Source organism: Diorhabda carinulata, chromosome 6 (genome assembly GCF_026250575.1).
Source record: "Diorhabda carinulata isolate Delta chromosome 6, icDioCari1.1, whole genome shotgun sequence".
In the NCBI taxonomy this organism is placed as follows: domain Eukaryota; kingdom Metazoa; phylum Arthropoda; class Insecta; order Coleoptera; family Chrysomelidae; genus Diorhabda; species Diorhabda carinulata.
In genome coordinates, this window is record NC_079465.1 from 17,390,259 (window position 1) to 17,415,230 (window position 24,972).

The 24,972-nt window shown below is 32.7% G+C and overlaps 3 protein-coding genes across 3 annotated transcripts; 1 reads left to right on the top strand and 2 right to left on the bottom strand.

Moving 5' to 3' along the window:
• Positions 1-15: 15 nt before the first annotated feature.
• On the top strand, positions 16-3,626 carry LOC130895194 (WD repeat-containing protein 91). Its single transcript, XM_057802376.1, has 4 exons — positions 16-387; positions 439-579; positions 1,890-2,005; positions 3,067-3,626. The coding sequence occupies exons 1-4, from the start codon at positions 144-146 to the stop codon at positions 3,379-3,381; spliced, it is 816 nt and encodes a 271-aa protein (XP_057658359.1). The 5' UTR covers positions 16-143; the 3' UTR covers positions 3,382-3,626.
• A 1,633-nt stretch (positions 3,627-5,259) lies between these two features.
• On the bottom strand, positions 5,260-6,932 carry LOC130895195 (uncharacterized). Its single transcript, XM_057802377.1, has one exon. The coding sequence runs from the start codon at positions 6,930-6,932 to the stop codon at positions 6,156-6,158; it is 777 nt and encodes a 258-aa protein (XP_057658360.1). The 3' UTR covers positions 5,260-6,155.
• On the bottom strand, positions 5,260-23,676 carry LOC130895193 (nuclear hormone receptor HR96). The gene is made up of 6 exons (XM_057802375.1): positions 22,948-23,676; positions 22,644-22,892; positions 20,505-20,724; positions 17,683-17,895; positions 13,181-13,393; positions 5,260-10,231 (listed from the first exon to the last, which is right to left on the bottom strand). Exons 1-6 carry the CDS (start codon positions 23,484-23,486, stop codon positions 10,034-10,036), a joined length of 1,632 nt encoding a protein of 543 aa, XP_057658358.1. The 5' UTR covers positions 23,487-23,676; the 3' UTR covers positions 5,260-10,033.
• Positions 23,677-24,972: the final 1,296 nt, after the last annotated feature.

The window sequence follows — 24,972 nt, forward strand, 5'->3', positions numbered from 1 at the left end:
AATTAATCTATGCTCACATGTTACTAGATTGGCTAACCTGTTTGCCAGTTTTTGTTGATTTAGATTATTTGTATGAGAATACATTCCAGTTATCAGAGTAAATTGATACAAAAGGGAAAAATAGTACAAAACAAAAGCTTACAATGGCCCATGCACAGTTTTTGGATGAAATGATAAGGGAATATTTATTGTATAAAGGATTTGGATCGACATTAAAAGCATTTGATGCAGAACTGAAAGCTGATAAAATGAAAAGTTTTAGAGTTGACAAAATAGTTGATCAACTAATATATTTTATAAACAATTATGATCTTATTTCACTTAGGGATTTGTGGGGTCATTTGAATAGACATTTGTTTTCTAAATTGGAGAGTCATTATTTACCTAGTATGTCAGTTATTAATTTTTATTTTCAATATTAATGCAATATCTTTTCAGGTGTACGTAAGCTGGAAAATGCGGTGTTGAAAATGTTCTTGATAAATACAGTATTTAATAGTAAACCCGATAAAATGAATGAATTTTTTGTCAAAATGACTCCAGAACTACAAAACCAAGCAGAATGGAAAGATTGGTTTGGTAAATATCTATTAAATATTTTTATTTATAGCACTTTAGATAATTGTTTTGCTTTCGGAATACACTTTTGAGCAAAAAAATCGCCTTGTTATTAGAATTAGTGCTCTCACAGTCCAACAATATGATCAGTAACCACCTAACCTAACCACCCTTATGCTTGTTTACAATATTGAGAATTAGAGTAACTGACTCTTATAAAAGGTTATCTACCTGATCCACCACCATCAGTTAGCCATCAAATGCCAACTGATACACATACACACCTGAATATTTAAGTGATAAAGCAGCTCAAGTGGTCACCCTATTGTAACAAGACCAGAGTTAGCAAAAAGTTGCCAGTGTGCTGAACATAAGTCAGTCTGCTGTTTCCAGAGTTTACCCTCATTACCAAGGGACTGGTAAATTTCATTAAAGACACGGTGCTGGAAGAAAAAGTTTCATCTCTGAGAGAGATGACCAATTCATTGCCAACACATTTCTGAGAAATCAGGCCCTCATTGGTGTTCAAGGGCTCAGAAAAATGTGAGGAGGGACTGTGAGTGGCTGGACAGTCAGAAGGCAGCTAACCTTGAGCCAAAAAGGCCGTCTACTGGCCCCAAATTAACCCTAGTCCATCTATTATTTACCTGATACATATTCATTAGACTGACAATCAATGGAGCCCCTTGCTCTTTCTAGACAAAAACAGAGTGTGCTTACATGGTAGCAATAGAAGAGGACAGTAGATCTAGAGAAAGATATGTGCAGTGTTGAATAAAAGAAACTGTGGCTTTTTGGAAGAGGTTCTGGGATGGTTTGGGCGGGCATTTCAAAGGAAGCAAAAACCGTGTTGGTTTTTATTGAAACTGTCAGTGGACCAGGGGAATTAGCGGGGAAACTGATACATAAAAGAAATTCTAGGGAATCACATCGTTCCTTAGGCCAGTTTCATGAGCAAAAATTTCATCCTAATTCAGGACAATGTCCGTCTACAAACTGCAGGCTCCGCAGGGCAGTATTTACGGAATGTAGTAATTGGATGGATTCACCAGTGCATTAATGGGATCCACTTAAGAGAAAAGTTCAGGCTAGAAATCCTGCACTAGCCACAAAAACGTAAAAATGAAAGCTACAAATTTTTTGCTAGAGATTTTTTACTGTGAACTTGACCTGATTCTTTTACTCACGAGTGTATTTTACTAAAAAATTTTCATTTGTAGAATTATTTTTGTTTTGGAATATTAATTATTTCAAATCACTTTTAATGTTAGTCAAAATTCGATTTTAGTATGTTTTACATAAACGAGACAGTTTATCGCATATATTTTTAGTATTACCATATATAAAAAATCCAGAAGAAAATCCAACATTTTCTTTACATTTTACAAAACAATGGCAAGATACTCTTTGGGTTTCAGTTCATAATTTCTTGGCCACAATAATACAGGTAAAGTCATTATAGATATTTTATACAGGGTGTCTCATAACGACCCAACTACTTTAGTTGGAAAAAAATACATTATACTTAATTTTACATGTATTTATTGGAATGAATTAAAAGATAAGAAACAAAATTTCACTTTTTAAACACGACATTGTTTAAATGACTGAAATGATGTTGATGGTATTCCTCAAACTGTTTGCATACATATTCAAAAACTTTTTGAAGAAATGGTCGAAGAATACTCCTGATCTTTTCTTCATTTATTTTTTCTTAAACCTGTCAAATTTTGTGTATTATTCTCCATACTCTTAAGATAACCTCAAAAGAAAAAATCAGGTGGGGTCAAGTAAGGGCTCCGAGTTGGCCATTCAATATAACCTTTGTGAAATCACCTTTTCAGGGAACAACTCGTGTAATGCAGCTAAAGAGTTGTTAGTGGTGTGTAATGTGGCCCCATCCTATGGGAACCATGTCAGACAGTTATACTGCTCACATTGTTGCAGTTGAGGCCCGAAAAAATTGAGTAGATATCATGACGACATAGTGTGCAGAAGTTATAGTCACTGCATGTCCTTTGTTATCTTGTAAATTGCCAAAAGTTATGATATGAACACTCGAACTATTAACTTGATGATCTTCGATGATCATATCAGTGTCTACTATACCTTTATTTATAGCATATGAATATTATTGGTATAAGCGTTTGGGAAATTGAAAAAATGTTTATTAACCTTTCCTTCCATATATTAACTATTGCAGCCTGAAAATTTACATTTACATTTTATAAGTTGACCTTTTTTTGGTATTTTCTGTGGTTTTGATCACCATTAATAATTTGTAAATGTCTCAAACAACTATATTACAAATTTGCTGATTAATAATTTTTAAAGACTAGACTGGAAACTTTCAAAACTGTATTTCTTCTCGGGACCAATTTTTTATATCATGAAATTTTTGATACCCTGTATAATGTATAATTTTTTAGTTGAATGACAAATTATCAAAATAAAAAAGAACATAGTGTTCTAGAAAATCATAATATTCATTAAAATTTATTTTTGTAGTTCATGCCAATCCCCACGTTAATGCATTTTGAAGATGATGCTACTAGAATAAGTAAACTGGAAGAAAGAAACGAATCTCTTAAAAAACGACTGATATTATTACTTGATAGAGGACCTCAATCTAGTGTCACTCCATGTCAAGTAGAGCCCCCTCAACACTTGTTAGACGACTTCTATGTTATAGCACAAGAAAATAATTTAGGTGAAAGTCAAGCTAGAAGCTTAAGAAGTATTATAAAGAATATGAGTAGCAGTGCAAGTCCAATTTTAGGTAGAAAAGAAAGCGCATTGGGAAAGAGACGAGAAAGGAAATAAAATTGTTTAACTTACCTTATGATTTTCCAGACATGATTAGTTCCAAAAAATTTTATCCATATTTATTTACCTTAGATATTAGAACTGGTCAGTATTAGTGAATATAAAATTGGATTAATTGTCAATTTCACCCCAATTTGTTGCAATAATTAACCCTTAAATCCATGATTTTTTGTTTCTTTTTGTGAAATTATGAAAACAATTTGAAAACGGCCAATATAATAAAGAAAAAATAATGAAAAAAATCCCATTCTATTTTTTCAGTTTTTTATTTTCAAAAAAAAGTTATGCCAAATGGCTACAGTAATGATTTACAAAAAAAAGCTGATTATGGAAATTTTTTTTTAGTAAAGTCCGCATTTTTCATACTTGATTCAGGTGAAACCTCTGCACTTAGGATATTTGCAACTCATTGGTGGACAAGCCATATGCCTGTTATATTCAGTTGTAGATATGGGATTTCCCAGGAGAATTTATAATAGACCGGACCGTTTCACCAATATGGAAAATTTTACCCTTTTTATAAGGTTCAGACCTTAAAAGCCAACATTTCGGAACAGAATGAGGATAGTCTTTTATCGATTTAACTTCTTCCTGAAGCCATAGATTAACTTTCTTATTATATTTTAATATATGTTGCTTTCGCTGTAATATCCTATGATCCTTGGTATAGCTCAAATTGACGTTGGCAAGGAAATGACTTGTGAATAATGGGATTTTAAAAATTTTCATTATTTTTGAGGTCTATTGTTCTTTGATTAAAGTTCCCTTTTTCTTTAGGATTGACAAAGAATAGAAAAGAAAGATACCATTAACTCAATGAAAAGCGTTGATAGTTATTTTAAATAAATCACAGCAATCCGAGTGAAAAATGTTGTCAAATAAATTATCTGTCAAAATTGGGCAAAGAATACGTACCATTAAGCTCAATAATAATCTTTGTTACCTAGTTTCCTTAATAGCTTTGAATGAAAAGTAGTCAAATAATGACATTCAAAGCTACGAAATTCGGGAAAGAATAGAAAAGGTACATACCATTAAATTCCATAAATAACTGTGATATTCTATTTCATTTACAGCTTCCGAAATGACAGAAATCGTTGTAGAAGTTAACTGACGAAGTTGGACAAGGAGTAGAAACATACTATCAACTAAATAAAAAGTGTTTATAGCTAATTGAAATAAATCACAACTTTCGAAATGAAAAATTTCGTCAAATGAATTATTTGTCCAATTTGGGCAACGCATAGAAAAGAAGGTACCATTAACTTCTATAATAATCTTTGGCACCTAGTTTCTTTGATAGCTTCGAATGAAAAGTAGTCAATTAATGACATTCAAAGCTATGAAAATTAGACAAAGAATAGAAAAGAAACATACCATTAAACTTCATAAAAAACTGTGATATTCTATTTCATTCACAGCTTCCGAAAAGACAAGTAGTCCTATAAATTTACTGTCAAAGCTTGACCAAGAAAATAGTTCAATTAATGTTATTTGAATCGTAAAAGATAAAAGTTAGAAAAACATGCAATAAGTCCCATTTTTTTGAATCTTCATAACAATGAAAAGAAAATTAAGAAATGAAACTTCTTAAGAGATGATATTTTTTGAAATGGTATGTTAAGAGCAATAATACGTTCTGGGTTAATGAACTTTTCTCTAAACATGTATCATTGAAATAAATAAAATTCTGGATACTTCGACAATTTTTGTCAAAGTTGAGCATATTGAACACATTTACTACCACCACTATTCAGAGTCTGAAGAGGATAATTTGGTAATCCAAACGCGCGACATTGTTTTTGGGAATGTTAACGAGAAATTTAATTTTCGTTAAGTTGCGCATACGAATCGAAAAATGAGTTTTTAACAAGATATTTTAAAAACAATTTTATTTTTGAAATAAACTAAATAATGGAAAAACAATAATATTTGTCAATCAAATTGATAAACTGAATCCTAAATCTACCATACAAAAAAACAATTTCTTTCAATTTTGTTTTGTAGAAAAAGTTGATTTGATAAAATTTGATTTATAATACATGTATTTTTATAGTACAGTGCGGTCGTAAAGTATGGAATAAATTCAATAATTTCTAATCCAAGAGATATTTTCAAAAACCCTCGGACACGTCAATTTTATTTTTCGACGAGGATTTTTTTGAAGAAAAAATTAATATACAGGGTGTTCTCAAAAAAGCTGGGCAGGTAGCAACTTTGTTTTTTTAAATAGACACCCCCAATTTTTTTTACATTTTCGGATTTCTTGTAAAATTCTAAGCATTTTTCATGTAACACTCCCTATACCTAACTTTAACCGTTTTGAAATTAGAGCGTGTTAAAAAAAATCGCCTCGATATTACATTTAAGTCAAAGTAGGCCATGAGCAGCTGCAAACAAGAGAAAAATTTATACGAAATTAATAGAATCCACTGGTTTTCAGGTAACATTTTTTAAAAATTACGATTTTTACACGACATTTTAACTCTAATACCTAGTTTACATAATTTGATTTTAACAAATGTTGAAAATGTCTTCCATTTGTTAACTGGCAATAACCTAACCGATTAATAAATTCATTCTGGACACTATTAATGACTTGTGGTGTGATACGTCGCATTTCTTGAGTAATACGATTTTTTAATTCTTCCATATCTGCAGGTTTTGTTTTAAAAACTTTTCCTTTTATGTAACCCCACAGAAAAAAGTCTAAAGGGGTTAAGTCCGGGGACCCTGGAGCCCATTCGATCGCCCCCCTTCTTCCAATCCACCTATTCGGCAAAATTTGATCTAAATATGCGCGAACTTGTGCATGGTAATTTGGCGGGGCGCCATCCCGGATATAACGTTGCTAGGGCTGGTAGAACATCGTTATGTAAAAGCTGCAAATACCTTTCACCAGTTAAACTTTCTTCAATGTAAAAGGGCCCTACAATACTGTTTCCTACAATACCCGCCCATACGTTAATTTTTTCCCTATACTGAGTATGGCCTTCGCGCATCCAATGCGGATTTACGTCCGACCAATAACGGTAGTTTTGCGTGTTTACTTCTCCATTTAAATTAAACGTAGCCTCGTCCGAAAACACAATATTTTTCACAAAGTTTTCATTCTCAAGGCACATAGCTTGTAAACGTTCGCAGAACTCGAGACGTCTGTTATAATCGTCTTCATAAAGTTCTTGAAGGACTTGCATTTTGTAAGGGTGGTATTTGCTTTTATGTAATGTTTTGATCACTGCTGTTTTACTAACATTTAATTCTGAGGCCAATTCTCTAGTTGTAACATGCGGCCGTTCTTGGACACTTAATAAAACATCCAATTGTGTTTCTTCTGAGATAGATGGTCTACCAGACTTTGGAGCATCTCTTATATGACCAATTTCTCGAAATTTTTTTTCAATCTTACTTACTGTTGATTGCGAAATTGGAGTCCGATCGGGATATTTTTGGTTAAATAACTCGCATACTTCCTGTTGCGTTCTGGTTCTATTCCCATAGCCAATCATGATTAAAACTTCTATCCTTTGCGTCTCAGTAAGCCGCATCTTGATAATAAAATTAATTATAAAAATGTTTTTTCAAAAAGAAAAAACTATTGCGACCATGCAAAAAGATACTTTGATAGATATTTAGAAATCGAAAAACACTTTAGGCAATATCGAATTAAAAGCAAAATGAAATAAAGTGCTGTTTTGTGTCAAAAAGTCATAGCCTACTTATAATTTAATAGTAAAAAAGTTAAAGTTAGGTATAGGGAGTGTTACATGAAAAATGCTTAGAATTTTACAAGAAATCCGAAAATGTAAAAAAAATTGGGGGTGTCTATTTAAAAAAACAAAGTTGCTACCTGCCCAGCTTTTTTGAGAACACCCTGTATATTAATTTTTTCTTCAAAAAAATCCTCGTCGAAAAATAAAATTGACGTGTCCGAGGGTTTTTGAAAATATCTCTTGGATTAGAAATGATTGAATTTATTCCATACTTTACGACTTTACCATAAGTGGGAAACCTTTTCACCATTAAAGCATTCAAATTAAGCAGTAATAAGAGAAGCCGCATAAACTGATTTGCATGCGAAAGTGATTTTTGTAAAGTTATTATAGTTTTGTATATGTTTATCAATTTATTGTATTATATAGAATAAATAAAATACAATAATATAAAAATCGCAAAATTACAATATAAAATATTTTTTTAATCTTGTAAGTTAGTGACTTAATTAACTTTGTTTTTTATTTTTTATTTGAAAGTAATTGTATATTTCGATCAAGCTTTGCAACACGCAGCTTTCATTGATACTCTAAATGTACATACATCTTAACACGTTGACTGCCGACTACGAAATAGCTTATAATTTACCCTCCGAAGAGATTTTTCTACATAATTCAACTAAGAAATAAATTTTTTTAAACATACATTTTTCATACCTTTTAGAGAGAACTTTGTATTTAAATTAATATTTTAATGATCTAATACGGTTAAATGGAATTGTGAAAATTGCCTTGGCAGTAACGTGTTAAACTTGTTTTAATTTTTTTCGCGAGAGAAAATGTTGTCTAGCAACAGTAAGTACTTCCAAAGCAAGAAAGTAAATGGCGGGCATGTTCTCGTAGACATGGATATTCAACAGTTATTTCCAGATTTCTAATTTTAGTGTTAAAAAAGGATTTGGTGATGCGTATTGTCTTGCCATGGGTCGGTTCGGTCAGGAAGCCAGAGAGGCGGAATAGCATAAATACGTGACCGAATCGATCCTACGGCAGACTGGTTCACTTCCTCGAACAAGAACCTTCTCGAATTGAGCTCGTTAAAAGTTAGACATCGTCCTTGGAAGACCTCCGACACCAGATGACTCTTTAGAGAATTGGGGCAAGAACAAGTGGCCTTGCTCATTACCCCAAGAGGTTTGCACCTATTTTGGTGCAAAAGACGGCGACAGTATTACCATTTTGTACTGGGGCAGTTCTAACTTTTTCTAAACATGCAATTGGCTATTACTACAAGTAGACAACAGAAACTCACATACATACCGGTTTTATGTAATTCTATTATATTTTAAATTGTAATATATAATTATATGATAATTAACATTAGAGTTATATTTTATAAAGGCCGCAGGTTCCCCACCTCTGATATATACTTTATTATAATCGAAGGACGAAACAACTTACGCATTCAAATAAATCTTATAAATTCGTTTCAACTTTTTGAGCTTTTCTTTCCTTTTTACGTTTTATACAATCCACTGTTAATAAATATGTACAAAATAAAAATAATTATTTTTTACATTTAAATTGTTTACGTTTGCGAGGATATTATTGCATATAATTTATTTTAAATGGAATGGTAATAATAAAAAAATACATTACATAATACGGAGTTATGATATGGTAATGCACAAAATTCATTAAACGTATAACGTTCGTTTTGTAAACTCGGAATATAAGATCAGAATGTAGAACAAGTTATGTCATTCAAATATCTAGGAGCGAACATTAATATCAGAGTACCCTGAGAGATGTAATTTGGCGGAATAAATATATGACTACAAGGAACAAAGTCAGTATATACCTGTGTGAGACCAGTAATGACATACGTTCTAGAGATCTTAGCAGAGAATCATAAATAAGCGGCTTTTAAGAGCTACTGAATAGCGGAACACCATTATATGACCACAAGAGAAATTATGAAATAAGGGAGATAATTAACATCCAGGATGTAGTCAGATGGGCGAGAAATCGGCGAAGGGAATGGAGAGACCACGTGGACAGAATGTCAGACGACAGGTTGGCAGATTGCAAAGAAAAACCGAATACATACCGACCACCTACAAGATAGTATGAAAGCTGGTCTTTATCATCCCAGCTGCAGATAGGCAACCATTGATTCAAATACAGGACTAAGTCCTAACGTATGATGAAGAAGATCCTTGGATTAGTGCGGAAGTTTGCACTTTCAGTTATTCTGTTGACCGTGCATTTTGTGTTCGGATAAATATCAGTCTGGAATTCGTTGAAAGAGGATATTTAGATTTGAATAATTTACACTCCGCAGTACAACGTCATTCGAGTTCTGAATCGTATTTACTGGCCTGGTTAAAATTAAAGTCATTTGGCTCAACCCGCATAGATTCCAATCTAAGTAAAGCAATTGCAACCGTATGTTTGCTTGGAAAGCAAGAGATTGGATTTTGCGCTACACTGTGGCTAACAGTTGTTATAGCAAAGAAAGTGGAAGGCTCACTCTAGAAATGTAAACAATTAGGTCTGTGGGTTAAAGGTAAATATACAAAAAACAAAGAATATTGGTTTTGGACCAGACATACTTAGTTGTGATTTTGATTTTTTTTCACAAAAATGAAAATTGTACGTTTTATGAATTTTTTGATCACAATTCTATTTATAATTTATCTTATATAAATATTAAGCATTCTGCGAGTCCCATATAACGAATCCGGTTTATAATCTAAAGTATATAAAACACAAAAATATACTAAATATTATTTTGCTTAAATTATATTAAAAAAATATAACGATGTTGATATTTTTCTTTCGATTATTTTAGTCTAACGACTCCTTGTAGAATGTTTCTTTTATCCGAGCCTTATGAACTAAAATTTTACTAATTTAAATTTAATAAACCGTAGCTAGCGATGTAAATCAAATATTTCAATTAGTAGTGGTTCCACTTCTGAGGGATTAATATTTAAATAAACGCTAATTAGTTCCTCATTTACCCTTCGAACTTCTGTTAGCTTCTGCATCAGTTTCAAGAAAAGCGATTTAGCTTCACACCCGGAATGGATACTTTCCAGGTATCTCCGCAAAAGGTAAAAGTATGCATTCTGAAAATACAACTTTTTAAAAAAAAATATATGATATGGAAAAATTGTTAATTATTTTTTGAAATATAAGACAGATCGAAATGTTCAATACAAAAACAACCCACTAGGTAATAATCAGACAAATACGAGGTGTGATCCAAAACACTTTCTTATTACATCACAGATTCATACCAATTGTAATTGAAATAATTTCATCTAAATATTTTTTCTAAATGAATATTAAAATAATTGAATTATATTGTAAGGTGTATTTCTAATAAAAATTTAGTTAATTTATGACATTAGCTGGTCAAACTAAAATAATCACTTTGATAATTTTCAATACCACAAATAATACCTGTATATTGATTAACATTAATATTTTTCTTTTCAAGAATTTTCTTTTAATAAGTCAAATTATTTTATTTTTTTATAACATTAAAATAATCGAAACTAAAATCAATAAATTAACTTGCAATTGAAAATGATAAGAAGTTTATTGGATTAAGAATTATTCCTCCATTATTTTGATTAATTCCTTCACTTTTTAATATATTTTGGAATAAACTTATTATAACTTCACCTTTTGACCAAAACTATCAGTAGCAGAAACATTTTTCTAAACCCTGTGTACTAAAGATTTTTAAAAACAAGCATCCTTAAAGGCTGTTGAATGTACATATAAGGTAGAGTGGGATTATCAATAACCTTCAAAAGCTCTAGCTAACAAAACAAAGTAGGGTATACCAGCTTTGCCAAAAACAGGGCAACGGCTCCATATTTTGGACCAGAGGAACATTCCATCTGAAAGATTCATAACTGTATCAGAAAGGAAATCTGAGGAACTTCTCGAGTCCAGAAATTACATTAATCTGGTAGTTGATGACTGTCCCGTTAAACACCACCTTAAGTTGTAAGGCACTACAGAAGACGATAACTGCAGAACATCTACTCTGCTACTATCCTGTACATTTAAGCAAAATGCTCAAGTACCTCGAAGTGGGCAAATGGGACAACAAACACCCGGAGAAATAGCATAATTTGGGAAGAGTCAACGTATTTTGAAGATAGAATAAAATATCTTTTAAGGTTTAGGTGCAAAGCGACTGGAAATCTAAAACGACTCCCCAACTTATAATCAAAATATAATTCTCCATTCCTTCCCTCTAATTTTTTTCTTTCCAATTCTGAATCACAATTGACACTACCTCTTCTTTGGTCTCGACTTTTTATTTTTAGAAATTGTTTTTCTCTAAATTACCAATTTAGGCATCTAATCTTTATGTACTCTCTCACCATGTCCCGTCCTAGTCACCCAACTCTTTGCTCTCTAATAAATATATTGTTACGAACAAGTTTGTGAAATGGGTCCTTATGCCGGTCCTGTCCAGTTACAATGAAATTTAAAATTCGGCGAATTCGCGCGGCACCTTTCATCTGCTTTTTATAAATGGCGGACGCGCCTGTTATGTTTCCTTTTATAACTTTTTATTATAGCAGTCGGTTTATTTACAGTATTTTCTTTCTAGTTATCTTATTCTTCCATAATTTTGTATTCCTTTGATTATATTGGCTTTCGGTTCTAATTGTTCTACTAGGTATACAGATATGGAAAACTTTTTTATAAAGACCTGTCTTTTTAAAGGCCAAAGTAGAGTGTAGATTGTTTTGGGGAGTCGTTTTGGCTATACAAGACTCTACATCCTATTGTTCTGATTCCAAAATACATACACTCCTTTCAAATGAGGCTATTTCTTAGGATTCTTGTGTCCTACTTCCTCAGATGTTAGTACTACTACTTCAAGGTACTTAAGCCTTCAAGCTAAAGGGCCAGGATATTCGCAGAGTAGATTTTCCCTTTCCATGGCTTGCTCGCACAATCTGCAATTGTCGCCATTCCCATCGTCTTAAGGTAGTATTTGACCGACCACCAGATTCATGTCCTTTCTGGTCATCACGAGAAGTTCTTCAGACTTCCGGTTATAAATCTTTTGGATTTTCGTAGACCTGGAGTGTTTCTATTCTAAGCTGAGATTGGATATGTTGTCAGAGCAAAAGACTCCGTTGGATGGAGCATTTAACTAGAATGGTGGAAGATAGTTGGGTGAAAAGATCCTTATTAAAGGACGAAGGAGTGAAAAGGAAAAGAGGGCGTCCACGAAAAAAAATGGATAGAAGATCTAGAAAGCATAGGTATAGAAAACTGGCGTAACACAGCCACGAACAAAAATAAATGGAGGGAAGCAGTAGGGGGACTAAAGCCTTGGACCTATAAGACCTGTTGAGCTGTTATTGGCCAATACAAGAAAATAACTAATGAAAGCAAACAAAAAATTGAAAACAGAAGGATACCAAAAAAAGAAGAAAGACAAATGGACTAACTAAGGACTAGAGATCAAAAAGGATATCGAATATTAGCAAAAAAAGTTAGTCAAAAGTAAGAATACAATAAAAATATAAGGACCATTGATTGCGTACGCCATGAATACAGTCATAAATAAAAAGGAAGATAATCGAGAGAAAATACTGAGAACTATACGAGGACCAAATATTACAGGATATGGAGAGAGATGATTGAAGACAAATAAAAAAGTAGAAGAAGAAAAAGCGCAAAGGCTAAATTGGGACACATCATGAGAATGGAACCTACATAAATTATGAGGAAGTTAATACAATGGATACCTCTATGGCCAAGAAGCAGAGGTAGACCAAGAAATACCTGGAGAAACCAAATTGAAGGAGATACTAGAATCTTAAGAATAGTAAACTGGAAAGCAAAATGCAAAAATGGAGAAAACTGAAAAACGAAGCCAGGACCAAGAAAAAACTATAACAAAAGAACAATGGGAGTGATCCATCTTGAGATTTAACGGGATGATGATGATGAAAGTCTTCAAATTTTTTTTCTTACATTCCTCAAGTAAATAATAAGTTTATTTCAATATATAAATAAATTATCTTAACTTATACCTGTTCTAGCCTTATGACGTCTTGGTGTACCACTTTAGGCCTGTCAGGTGAAAATACCAGGATCATACACAATATTAAAATTATATTTTCATCACCTTTCCATAGAGGTCCAAAGGTTTTGATGAATTTTTCATGTTCGTTGTAAGCAGTTCCTTTGTTAATTAATTTCAAAATTTTGGAATTAACTCTGAAGTTTTCGGTGGAATGTGGTATCTGCAAAAGAGGAAATTAATTCGCTCTATTTCGAAAAATGGATTTTCCAAGAAAAATCCTACAATTTTTCATTTATTATGACTATAGTAATTCTAGCTAATGGTTCATATTTTTTCTCAAAATACTTATAGGATTATATAGATTTTTTTCTGTAGCATTTTTTATACCTGGGTAGAAGTTTTGGGGACGCAAAGGGACGTAAATAAAAATGAAAAAACGTACTTTAAAAAATAGATGCAGATGATGAAATAGACGCAGTACCCCCGGCCTGATCAAGAGATGGCCGTAGTTGCATGAAAAATACTACTGTACACAATCTATACAACATTTGTTTCAAGTTTCAAGACGCCACGTTCTTTAGTTTTTGTTTGACAGCCATAAAAATTTTTATTTGAAAGGTTTTAGCCCACCCAATGTAAGGCAGGCAGGGTCTTGGCGTCTGTTTTTTGGGATGCACGTGGGATAATTTTCTTGAAAAAGGAGAAACTCTTATGCGAACTTATTGCAACGTTTGAACGAAGATATCAAGCAAAAATGGCCGCATTTGTCTGAGAAGAAAGTGTTGTTCCATCAAGACAATGCACCAATTCGCACATCCGTCCAAATTCGTCAGATTTAGCCCCCGCGGATTATTTTCTGTTTCCAAACTTGAAAAAATAGCCCGGTGGGAAAATTTACATTTAAACTGTTAAAGTTTAGAGTGGGGTTTGAGAAATAGGCCTTTTATTTAAACTGTTTAAACATGTAAATTTAAATTATTCGAACAGTTTAAATAGGGACAACCACCCTGTGGTTTAAGAGATTTTCCCGCTGGGATTAATTTTCGCGGGAGAAAATTTTAGTTTGATTATCGAAACGCGCGTCAGAAAACGTAGTTGTGAGTGTTGGTATAGGGGTAGTGTAAACGGTGTGTTCATTCTCATACCCTGTACCAAATTTGGTATTTTCAAGTTGAAGGGTAGCAAAGAAATTTTTGATTTTTTGGGCCCTACTTTGCGATCCTATAATTCCTCAGGTATGTAACTTGGTATAAAGGTAAACTGCCCCGTAGTGTCATATTTTGACCTATACGCCTCTGCTATATATTGGTTCTTATACGAAACACCATTTATAAGTATAGAAAGTTTCTAATGAAAAACGTGAGCTGTTTCAAGTTTAATAATGTAAAGTGTAAAATACACAAAAAGTTTTCTCATATTTCTCAATTTTACATAAATATTAATTGATTTGATTAATATTATAATTTGTTTATATCTTGTCGATGTTTAGAAACGATCAATTTTTATTTATCTATTATACCTATTATTTAAAATCTAACATACTGAAAAATTATTGATATTGATAAACTTTTGTTTATCAAACAAACTATTCAACCTATCTAAGATAAATATTTTTTGTAATCACCTCTAGATATTTTTTATTATTTGAACCAAAAATGATCTCTCATCATTAGAATAACATACAAAACATAATAGATAAAGCTCAACATTAATTAACAAAAATTAATGAACATACGGTAAGAAAAGGTTCCGATAGACTTGGCATAATATGTGAAAAAAAAAACTGTGAATAAGAAGGTGAACTGGAGGGCTGCAAAAACGATGTTCACTAAAAGTATTGTTGAACTCAGTCAGGCACAGTCGACAACAACTGGTGGTGTAGTAGACCACATCTGAACCAACTACATTGGAATTTCTGATATTTATACTGAGCAAACTGTGTACACTACAACTACACCAACACTCACAATTACACTGTTTGAACGCGTTTCAATAAACCAAGTTATCGTCTTCAGAGACTGGAGGTGGCTAAAATCTAATAACTTGACCTACCTATTTATACTAAATTTTCCAGCCACTGAAATCTCTCCTGCAAAAAATATTAGTCTACTTTTGTGGTCTCTCGACTTTGCTGTGTGTGTATTGGTTTTAGGTACCCAAAATTTTTCGAAAATGGCGAAAAGAGCTCAACACAACCAACTAGGTTTGGTAAACGTGTATCTAGATTTGTAAGATTGACTCGTATTTCTGGTTAGTAACAGAGAGTGATGTCCAAAGATTCCCGATTAACGCACGTTACAATTGATGGTTCATTTTGCTTGGGCTATCCTGTAGGTTTGAATTTACCGTCAAAGTTACTACATGCAACGCGGGTGCAATAGAGGGCACAACACAAAGTATCTTTTCACTGTTTAGAGCCGAGTTCGCTTAACAACAACTACCGTTCGATTGCTTTAGTCCTAGTAATCGTCAAGTTCACAAAGAAAATCTTGAGTCTGCTAACATCATCAGCGACCATCGATACGGCTTTCGTAAACATAGATCAACCGGGGATCTCCTGGCTTACTCCACGAACATTTGGACTGAAGCTATAGAGCAATCTGGGCAATTCGGAGAAATCGCCTTAAAAATACCGAAAGCTTTTGACAGGGTTTGGCATGCCAACCTTCTAAATAAATTGAGATCCTAAGATTTTTCGTCCCCACTCATCGACCGGCTTAGTAGCTTTCTCAAAACCGATCCATCCAAGTCGGTATCGATGGAGACATTTCAGGAAGGTTTGCAGTCAATGTTGGTGCTCCCCAGGGACGCATCTTGTCAACGACTCTTTTTCTCCCGTACATCAATATTCTAGTCGACAAAACTGCAAACCCGATTTATATTTTCGCCGACGTTAGCACACTGATGCCTTTGTTCAAATCATCCACCCCAATAAATTCGGCTACTACACCTTACTTACACCCAAATCGGTAGACAGCAACAGGTCAACACCTTCCATACCGATTTTGAAAACATTCTGGAGACCCAGGCTGCTAATTTTTACAAAGAAGGCACTGAAGCTCAGGATTTGGTCCTATCTGTATATACCACCACGGCAGATGCTCTTTCGAACTGTCCGACATGATATCACCTAGAGAAGTATTTGCAAGATCTACTCGACAGGTAGACGTGGTGCTAAGTGCTAAGTCGATTCTAGCGATACCTCGGGAAAATTTACGTCGATTATATGCATTTTTAAATTGTTTCTGGCTCAGAATATTTTCCTGGTATAAGAAAAAAGCCAAGAAACTGGAAGGAATACAGAAAACCGAAAATTGGCCGTCAGAAACGAGGGAGCATGATTTGACGATAATTTGATCACATTGAGCGCTGTGATCGATGCAGTTATCCCCACTATAGACTTCGATCCGTGCCAATACCTTATAACATTATTTTCTAAAACTTCGAATGGTGTTGCGGGTTGAGGACTAAAAAAAACTGTTCAAGAGTTTATTAAATTGCTCTGTGTCATAGTAGTTTTGAAAAACCCAGGTGAAGATGTCATTGTTGATATATTGTCCTTCCTAGTATGCAATTTTGAATGGTCTTGCGGGTTGAGGACTCAAAACTGTCCGGGAGTTTTTTAAGATGCCAACGTTTCGATATTTCATTTGATCTTCTTCAAGGCTAAAAATATATGGTATTGAACTCAAACGTTGATAAAGATAAACAAATATATTTGAGTTATAATGTACCATATATTTTTAGCCTTAAAGAAGATAAAATGAAAGATAGAATCATTGTGAACTTAAAAAACTCTTGGACAGTTTTATTTTGAATCATCAACCCGCAACACCATTCGAAATTGCATACTAGGAAGGTCAATATATCAACAATGACATTTTCACCTGGGTTTTTCAAAACTATCGACAATACCTATGACACAGAGCCTTGATAAAGATCATATAAAAGATCGAAACGTTGGCCTCTTAACAAACTCTCGGACAGTTTTATTTTGAGTCTTCAACCCACAACACCATTCGGAATTACATACTAGGAAGGAAAATAATTTTAACAATGACATTTTCACCTGGGTTTTTCAAAACTATCGACAATACCTATGACACAGAGCCTTGATAAAGATCATATAAAAGATCGAAACGTTGGCCTTTTAACAAACTCTCGGACAGTTTTATTTTGAGTCTTCAACCCACAACACCATTCGGAATTACATACTAGGAAGGAAAATAATTTTAACAATGACATTTTCACCTGGGTTTTTCAAAACTATCGACAATACCTATGACACAGAGCCTTGATGAAGATCATATAAAAGATCGAAACGTTGACATCGAAATTACATACTAGGAATGACAATACTTTCAATAAGGATTATTTTCTATTCAACCTAGTTTTCTGAACAATGGGACGCCACTCAAAACGACCAAATCCTTTGTTATTTTTTTCTTTCAATATATTTTTTGTTTGTTCGAGTGAAAAACAAAACATCGTTAGTGTGTTTATACTAACCTGCCAACTTTGTATCTTAGTATCATAATTCATGGCACTTCGCAGCATCATAACTTCAGTACAACCCCCTTTCAATAAAGCCACCTGATCCTCTTGGCACATATTTCTGAAGGCACCTATCTTTTTCACCATTTTTATTAATCTCCTTACGTATATCGTTGTTAAATTTATAACATCAACTAAAACAGTTGCGTCCATCTTTTGTTGGGAGTTCTGAAAGGATACCACAAATTATCACAATACATTTCTATAAGGGGGGGAGGAGGCTACTGGTTCGAAATGAATCGCCGTTGAATGCAAGAGATCAAACATCAGATTCATTGGACTGTAAATGTGTGGTGCCGGTCAAATGATGGGGCACGTTTAGATTTTTTACGAAACGAATTGCTACTTCTTTCAGAAGACTTACCCTTAGCTATTCATCGTGACATGTTCTTACAACGTGTTGGTTACCCGGTACATTATTCCAGACACAGGATGTTTCTAAATTCAGAAGGTGATTGCTCGTATGAAATTAAGATGGGCCTATTTTATAACAAAATTTCCTCAGCCCATCCCTTTCCGAGATATCACCCTGAAAAGTTGGTGACTAAAATTGATTTTTTTTTAAATTTCAGTAAAGCTAGAAACTTGAAATTCTGTTATTTTCGTTCTCTTGGGTGTTTTTTTTTCAATATTCCTGTTATATTATACGAGGGTGAAATTAGCAACCCTCACTTTATTTCATGTCAAAACTTTTTTTCAAGATTTCGTTTTATGAAATAAAATTATAACTAAAATTTTTTTTTTTAAAGATATTTTTTCTATTTTTAATTTTTTCCCCAAATCAATAGCTGCAGAGAAAAAATAAACACCATCATTTTTTAAATAAATTGAGTGGAAAACAATAAATATGTAAAATGTAATACGATTCGTAATAAATGCTTATTAAATGTTACGAATTCGTCCGCGACATGAAGCCGGAACTGTCCGATTATAATAAATTGTAAGATTTGGCGAAGATGAGGCTCGTTTGATGTTTTTTTGTATAATTTTTATCATAGCAGGTGATTTGTTTACATTGTTTCTTTTGAATTAATTTCTAGGAAGGTCTATTTATTTGTTTTGTTTCTTTATTTCCTAGAATTTTTTAGAACTTCGATTTGGATATATGAACGAGTATGTTTAGCGCAGTTACTTTAGTTTATACTAAAAATTATTCAATTTTTGGTGATAAATCGATCATTATAAATTAGTTAAGTGTAGTATAAGTTGTTCAAATAAAGTAAGAACTAAGATAATTTTCCATAGTAGTCAGAATTACTGTAAAGATTTTTGATGCGGTTATGTATAATATTTAATTATATATTTGAAATCAGTTTTCAACGCTTTCATTAGAATATAACATAAGTTTTTCTCAATAAATTTGGGAAGTAAAAATGAGAAAAATGAAAAATATGTCGTATTATGTTTTTATGAGATTTTTTTTACAAAACTATGATAAATTGTGAAAGTAATATATTATTTTATGTTGAACTTTAACCGCGAATAACTTTTAACCGAGTTGACTTATTGAAAAATTATTTCAGACCATTTTTGTAGGCCGTTTAATTTTCTACAAAAATATCTATTTCTTTTTACTACAAATTAATTCGTTGAAATACATTGAAAAAACTGTTAACCTCATTCAAGGAACAAAATCTTGAACCAAAATCATTTTGAAAAAAAAAACAAACTAGAAATAATTCATTCAAACCAAGAAAAATTTCAAGATTTTTATCTTGAACTGAGTTTATTGCTTTTTAAGTGTAAATAGTGAACCAAGGAAACCAAGGAAAAACTTAAAGTAAAAATAATTTATTTAAACTAAGAAAAAATTTATTGGTTCAAAATTGGTTCAGTTTAACTGTTTTTTTTTAATGTAAATTCCAGAGAAAACTTTTCATAAAAACTAATTTGAGCAAATTTTTTGAAAATGGAATAGATTTTTACTTTTTTGTCTCTAAAATTCTGACATTTCAAATTTTTTGCCAGCCTAGGCCTGGGCCTCACGGGCCTAGGCGTAAATCCATCATCGCATATATCTGGAATTTTTTCCTCTTGCCACAATCTGTCTAAAAGGTTATACAATTTCTTTTATTCCACTATGTTTTATGATTTCTGCGGAGGTTCCACTTTTTCAGGCGCTTCTGTCACTTTTCAAATCATTTTATTTTCTTTATACTTCCGTTGGAGTTTCTTCTCTATCATTTTGTTCCTCTTAGAAGCTGGCATTTTTCGTCCCTACAATAAATCTTTTTTGTCCTCATATGTTGTATTGATTTCTTCACTTCTATATAGACAATCTCACCCTCTTTATTTCCATTATCATAAATGGTTCTTGTTGTTTTTGATCTACCAAAATTCAATTTTTTGGTCTCACATTCTCAGTTTTTTCACAAGGTCGTTTAATGGCTCTAAATGTATTTTTACTTGACAAGTTTCTTCTCGACAACTTTTTTTGTATAACGCATAACATCTGCAATCATTTTAGTACTAACAGTGTAACTAGCGCCCTCTATGAGAATTGGATATAAAAACACATTCACAAGATTTAACACGTTCGAAAACATATTTTTATGAAATATCACAATGTTGCCAGTAGTGGTAAATGGTAAAAATGTGTATAAATGTTTTTTCTTCAACTTCTTTTGTTTTGGATTCGGATGGTACTACGAAAATTTTTACTAGGCAAACTCCAATTATATTTCAGTTTTCTACCTATCCCAGAGACAAGTTAACCTTTTTTTTGAAATGCCCTGTATATAAACAACTGATTAAATAAATTGAACCTACTTACTAACCTCAAAGTTTGTCCTGCCAACCAGATTTTCAAATTCTTCATCTATGGGTATCAAAAAGGCTTTATTAGCAACTATAAGTTCGTTCAATTTGGCTCGTTCCGCATCGTTCAACTCGCGCGAATTGGAGGGATTATGTGATATTGATGAAAAAGCTTGAAACTCTAATTTTATTGCTTCACAAAGGATAGATTCTATAGGACTACTATCTTCTGACCGGACACTACAAATGAATCATTATCTATACTATTATAAAAAAGCTAATTCCTAATCCACACTCTCTACGACGCCATACGAGTAAATGTTAGTGTGAGAGTGTGGACGGTGCGAGTAAAAGGACGTAACGGCATCAATATAGACTAAATCGAGAGTGTGGATAGCTAGCACTACTGCCGCCGCCTCCGCTCGCTAAGACTCATGTCGGTAGCCTCTAGGAAGCGCCTTGTGAGAATATGGATCTAGCATTAAGAGTTTGAATGGGAAAAATATTTTAGTCTTGGGTATATCGTCATCATACACCACGCTCCGATCAATATGAACGAAGCGTCAAAATTAATGAACCGCCATAGTATCACCATCTTCAATACGATAATCCATTACTGAACATTGACTGCCTCTAATTATTCTTTCCAGTACTCTCCCTTGTGGAATCATCAATTCTTTATTTTAAGAATCTCTACTTCTTCTCGACGTACTTTTAACCTCAACCTTTTAGGGCTGGTTCAGTATTGAAGATCTTTTTTACAATTGACTCTTTGTCCTTCAGTTACACCGACCACAGTTTTGCAAATCTTATGAACTGAGTACTGTTACGAACTCAAGTACTGATATGAGGGTTGCCTTAAATTGTTTTCAAGACCCAAAAGTTACATATTTGCTTACCAAACAAAATTGCTCTGTACTTAGATTCAAAAGAATTTGTACCACACAAATTGAGGTCCTTGTGTAGAGCAATAACAGCATAATATGTGAAACTTCTTTCAAAAAGAGCATATTTGAGCTGAGGTATAGTTAACAGACATTTCTGTCTACATGTACATAATGCATTTTTTCCAGAAAAACAAGTTTTTCCCACAAATAAACAGGTGTCGAATGTTTCAACACTCTTTTAAAAAGAACCATAAAATGAAGTTTTGAAGCTCATTAACATTTTTTACCAATTTAATCCATTAATTTTGGCCGAAACACGGTCATACTTTCTCCAATTAAAAATAAATCTACAACACATATTGCATACGATTTTTCAATACCATGTCAAAACAAGGTTAGTAAACAACAACAGAGATTCACAAAGCTTTTCCCTCATCTTAAAATTAAGAAAAGACCTGTATATATACAAAGATTCATCCTAGTATACCTTTTCTGCAACAATATCTTCAAATGTTCTTTGAACCTCAAGTTCATATCTAAAATAGTCCTAAGTTTTCAGCAAATTGTTTGAAAACCAACGTTTCACTGCCTTATTTCAATTTCAAATTTCTTTACAATTTTCTCTACGTCTCAGAGAACAGTGAAACTTCAGTCTTATTTGCATTCAACTTTAGATTACACTCAGTGGAATATTTAAGGATGCTCAACAGATCTCTATTTAGGTGTGTAGCTGCTGCTTCTGGATCTACAGGATCAAAATAGTGCAGCACCTTAGTGTAATCAGCTTATGACTCAATGTGGGAGAGAGACACAGTCAAAAACATATATGAGGAACAAAAGTGGGCCAACCATTGAGCCCTGTAGCACACTAAATAATATTTTGACAACCACAGATAAACTTTAACTTCTATCTTTGAATGACCCCTTTTCCCAACGTTTAGTCTTTTGATGCATACCAAAACAAAGTTTCAGTTCTTTTAGAATCTTTTATGGGGTCCAGATGAAATCATATAAACTAGTCGGAGTAGGAAATGCAATTCAATATGAAAATTTTGAATATTGAAGTTTAAATAAATTTGGTTTAAAAGACCTCTATAAACAAGCAATGGATTCAATGTGCAATGTATTATTCAAATATTTCAAAATATATCGAATTTTTCAATAGATGATCAATCAAATGTTATCAAGAGCAAATATTAAATATTTTGATTAATTAATTGAAAAAATTTTGAGTATAGAAAGGTAACTGATTGTTAAAATAATAAAAATTACCTTTGAACATCATTCATTACTTGAAAAATGTCTACTGATGGCATAAGATCACAATTTTCAGTATTATCACTATTTGAGCTTCTATTTACATCATTATTGCAGCTAGAATATCTTGATGTGTTATTATTTTTACTGTTTATATTTAAATTTGAACCACAATGGGAATCATTTTCAATATTTTTATTAAAATAAGAAGATTCATGGTCACCCTTCCTTCCAGCAGATCTATCATCATTGGAAGATATATATCTACAAAAACCATTTTTTAATTGAATTCCTCACTTACCTATATAGATCTACATACCTATCAGTAGGAGATGAAATGCTGCTTTCTGTAGAATCTAACGATATATTTGTATAATCATATATATTTGGAGGTGACGTAAGTTGAGGACTTGGTTGCCGAGGCGATGCTTGATCTGCATTAGTATAATTTGAATCTGAATCAGTATTTGATTGACTTTCTTGCAGAGAATCTGATTCTACATATTCCCTTTTGATCTTCTTGAAATTTGTTTTTATATTACCCATATTCTGTCGTTTGACTCTGTTTTCTTCAATTTTTTGTCTTTTCGCGACTTTATCTTGTTCCGACATTATCAAATCTTTACACATTCCAATAGAAAAACATTTATCCAGTCTACATTTTTGACAAAATCGTCTTGTTAACGTTGTTATATCACATTGATTATTGAATGGGCATTTAAGGGGTTTCTGAATAACAGCATTTCTTCTAAAAAATGCCTTACAGCTTTCACATGTTATAGCATTAAAATTGTACCCTAGGGCTTTGTCACCACACACACCACACACTTTTAAATCTATTTTCACAGTTTTCATCATGGGGGATCTTAGATAATAATATAATTAAAGACTAAGTATCACTTTACTTGCTTGCCATCATACAAGTGATAACGCATCTCTTTTAGATCTCTATGTATTACGAATTCAATTAGATTATGAAGTGTTTTGACCTTGTCCTCTGTATTCAAATTATCATATTGTTGGAATAATAAAAACAAAAGTCAATGTCACTAAACAGCTGTTGTGACAATTGACAAGAATTATTTCTTCTTTTATTATGAATTTGTGTCAAACGCTATAATAGACCAAGCAATTGACTTTTTTGGGCTTATCAAGAAAAATATTCGTCAGTGAATGGTTTTCAACGTCTTTTGGTGCATCCCATTAAGCGTTCACGGCGCCTGAAATTCTCTTTTGAGCGTTCCACATAACGATTACGATCGTTGTGGTCACGGCGAGAACGTCACTCATGACGTAACAACTACCCTTGCAAGAGGTGGGTCGAAGTGAGCGTTGAAAGAATTGGCGGAATTTTCAAAACTCAAGCAATGCAGATTGCAACTATGAGGATATATCTTATTATTTGATGCGGTATGAGATATTATAAGTACTTTTGAAGCATTCTTGTGACGCACCCCCAAATGTTTGACTATCGCCGCAGAAGATATTTTTATTTTACTTCAATGTAAATGTATGAACAATCAACAAAAAAATTGTACTTTTGGTTTACTTTGTGAAGAAAAACAAAGAGTCAATCGAATCCATAAAAAAGTGATAAGGTAATATGGAATGATAAGGGAACAAATTGGGAGGAGCTGGTAAGCGAATTTAATGATGAAAATAACAAAAGCTGACAATTTAAAGATTCGCTCTAGAACGAATCACTTTTTATTTTATCGGCGTATCGAAATTGTTAACAATTTCTTCATCATCAACATCATCATCGTCGAGTTCAACAAATATAAAGTACCGTTTATTTTTATACCTAAATCATTACTTAAGTGAAGAACTCAATAAAACTAAAAAACCTTAACCATTAGTCATATGTTCCACAAAATAATAGTAAACCCATATCTGATAGCCAGATACACTAACATTACATTCAATAAACTATACCCTGAGACTTATTACTAAACACTTAACTATTTCTTAACATATGTCGTTCACTTTTTACTATTTCGATATGCTTACTACGAGATCAGATTATTTTCTGACTACTTCTGTTGTTAGAGCCTCGTTTATATGCACTTCAATCAAAGCCAGAATGTTTGAAATCTCCAATTTGCCGTGAACAAATAAAAAAGTCTTCTTAGAAATTGATTCTATAAAAATGACCACAATATACTGTAAATAGTTATAAAAACAATATAAAGAAATTGCCACTATATATAAAAAACATAATGTAAATGGTCCTTCTGGGAATTGTACCCAACGCATCCGCAAAACTTTAGATTCTATAGAATTATGCCGGCTTCACGGTCTACGTCAGTGGACGAGTTTGTAACAGTACTTATATTATATGTGT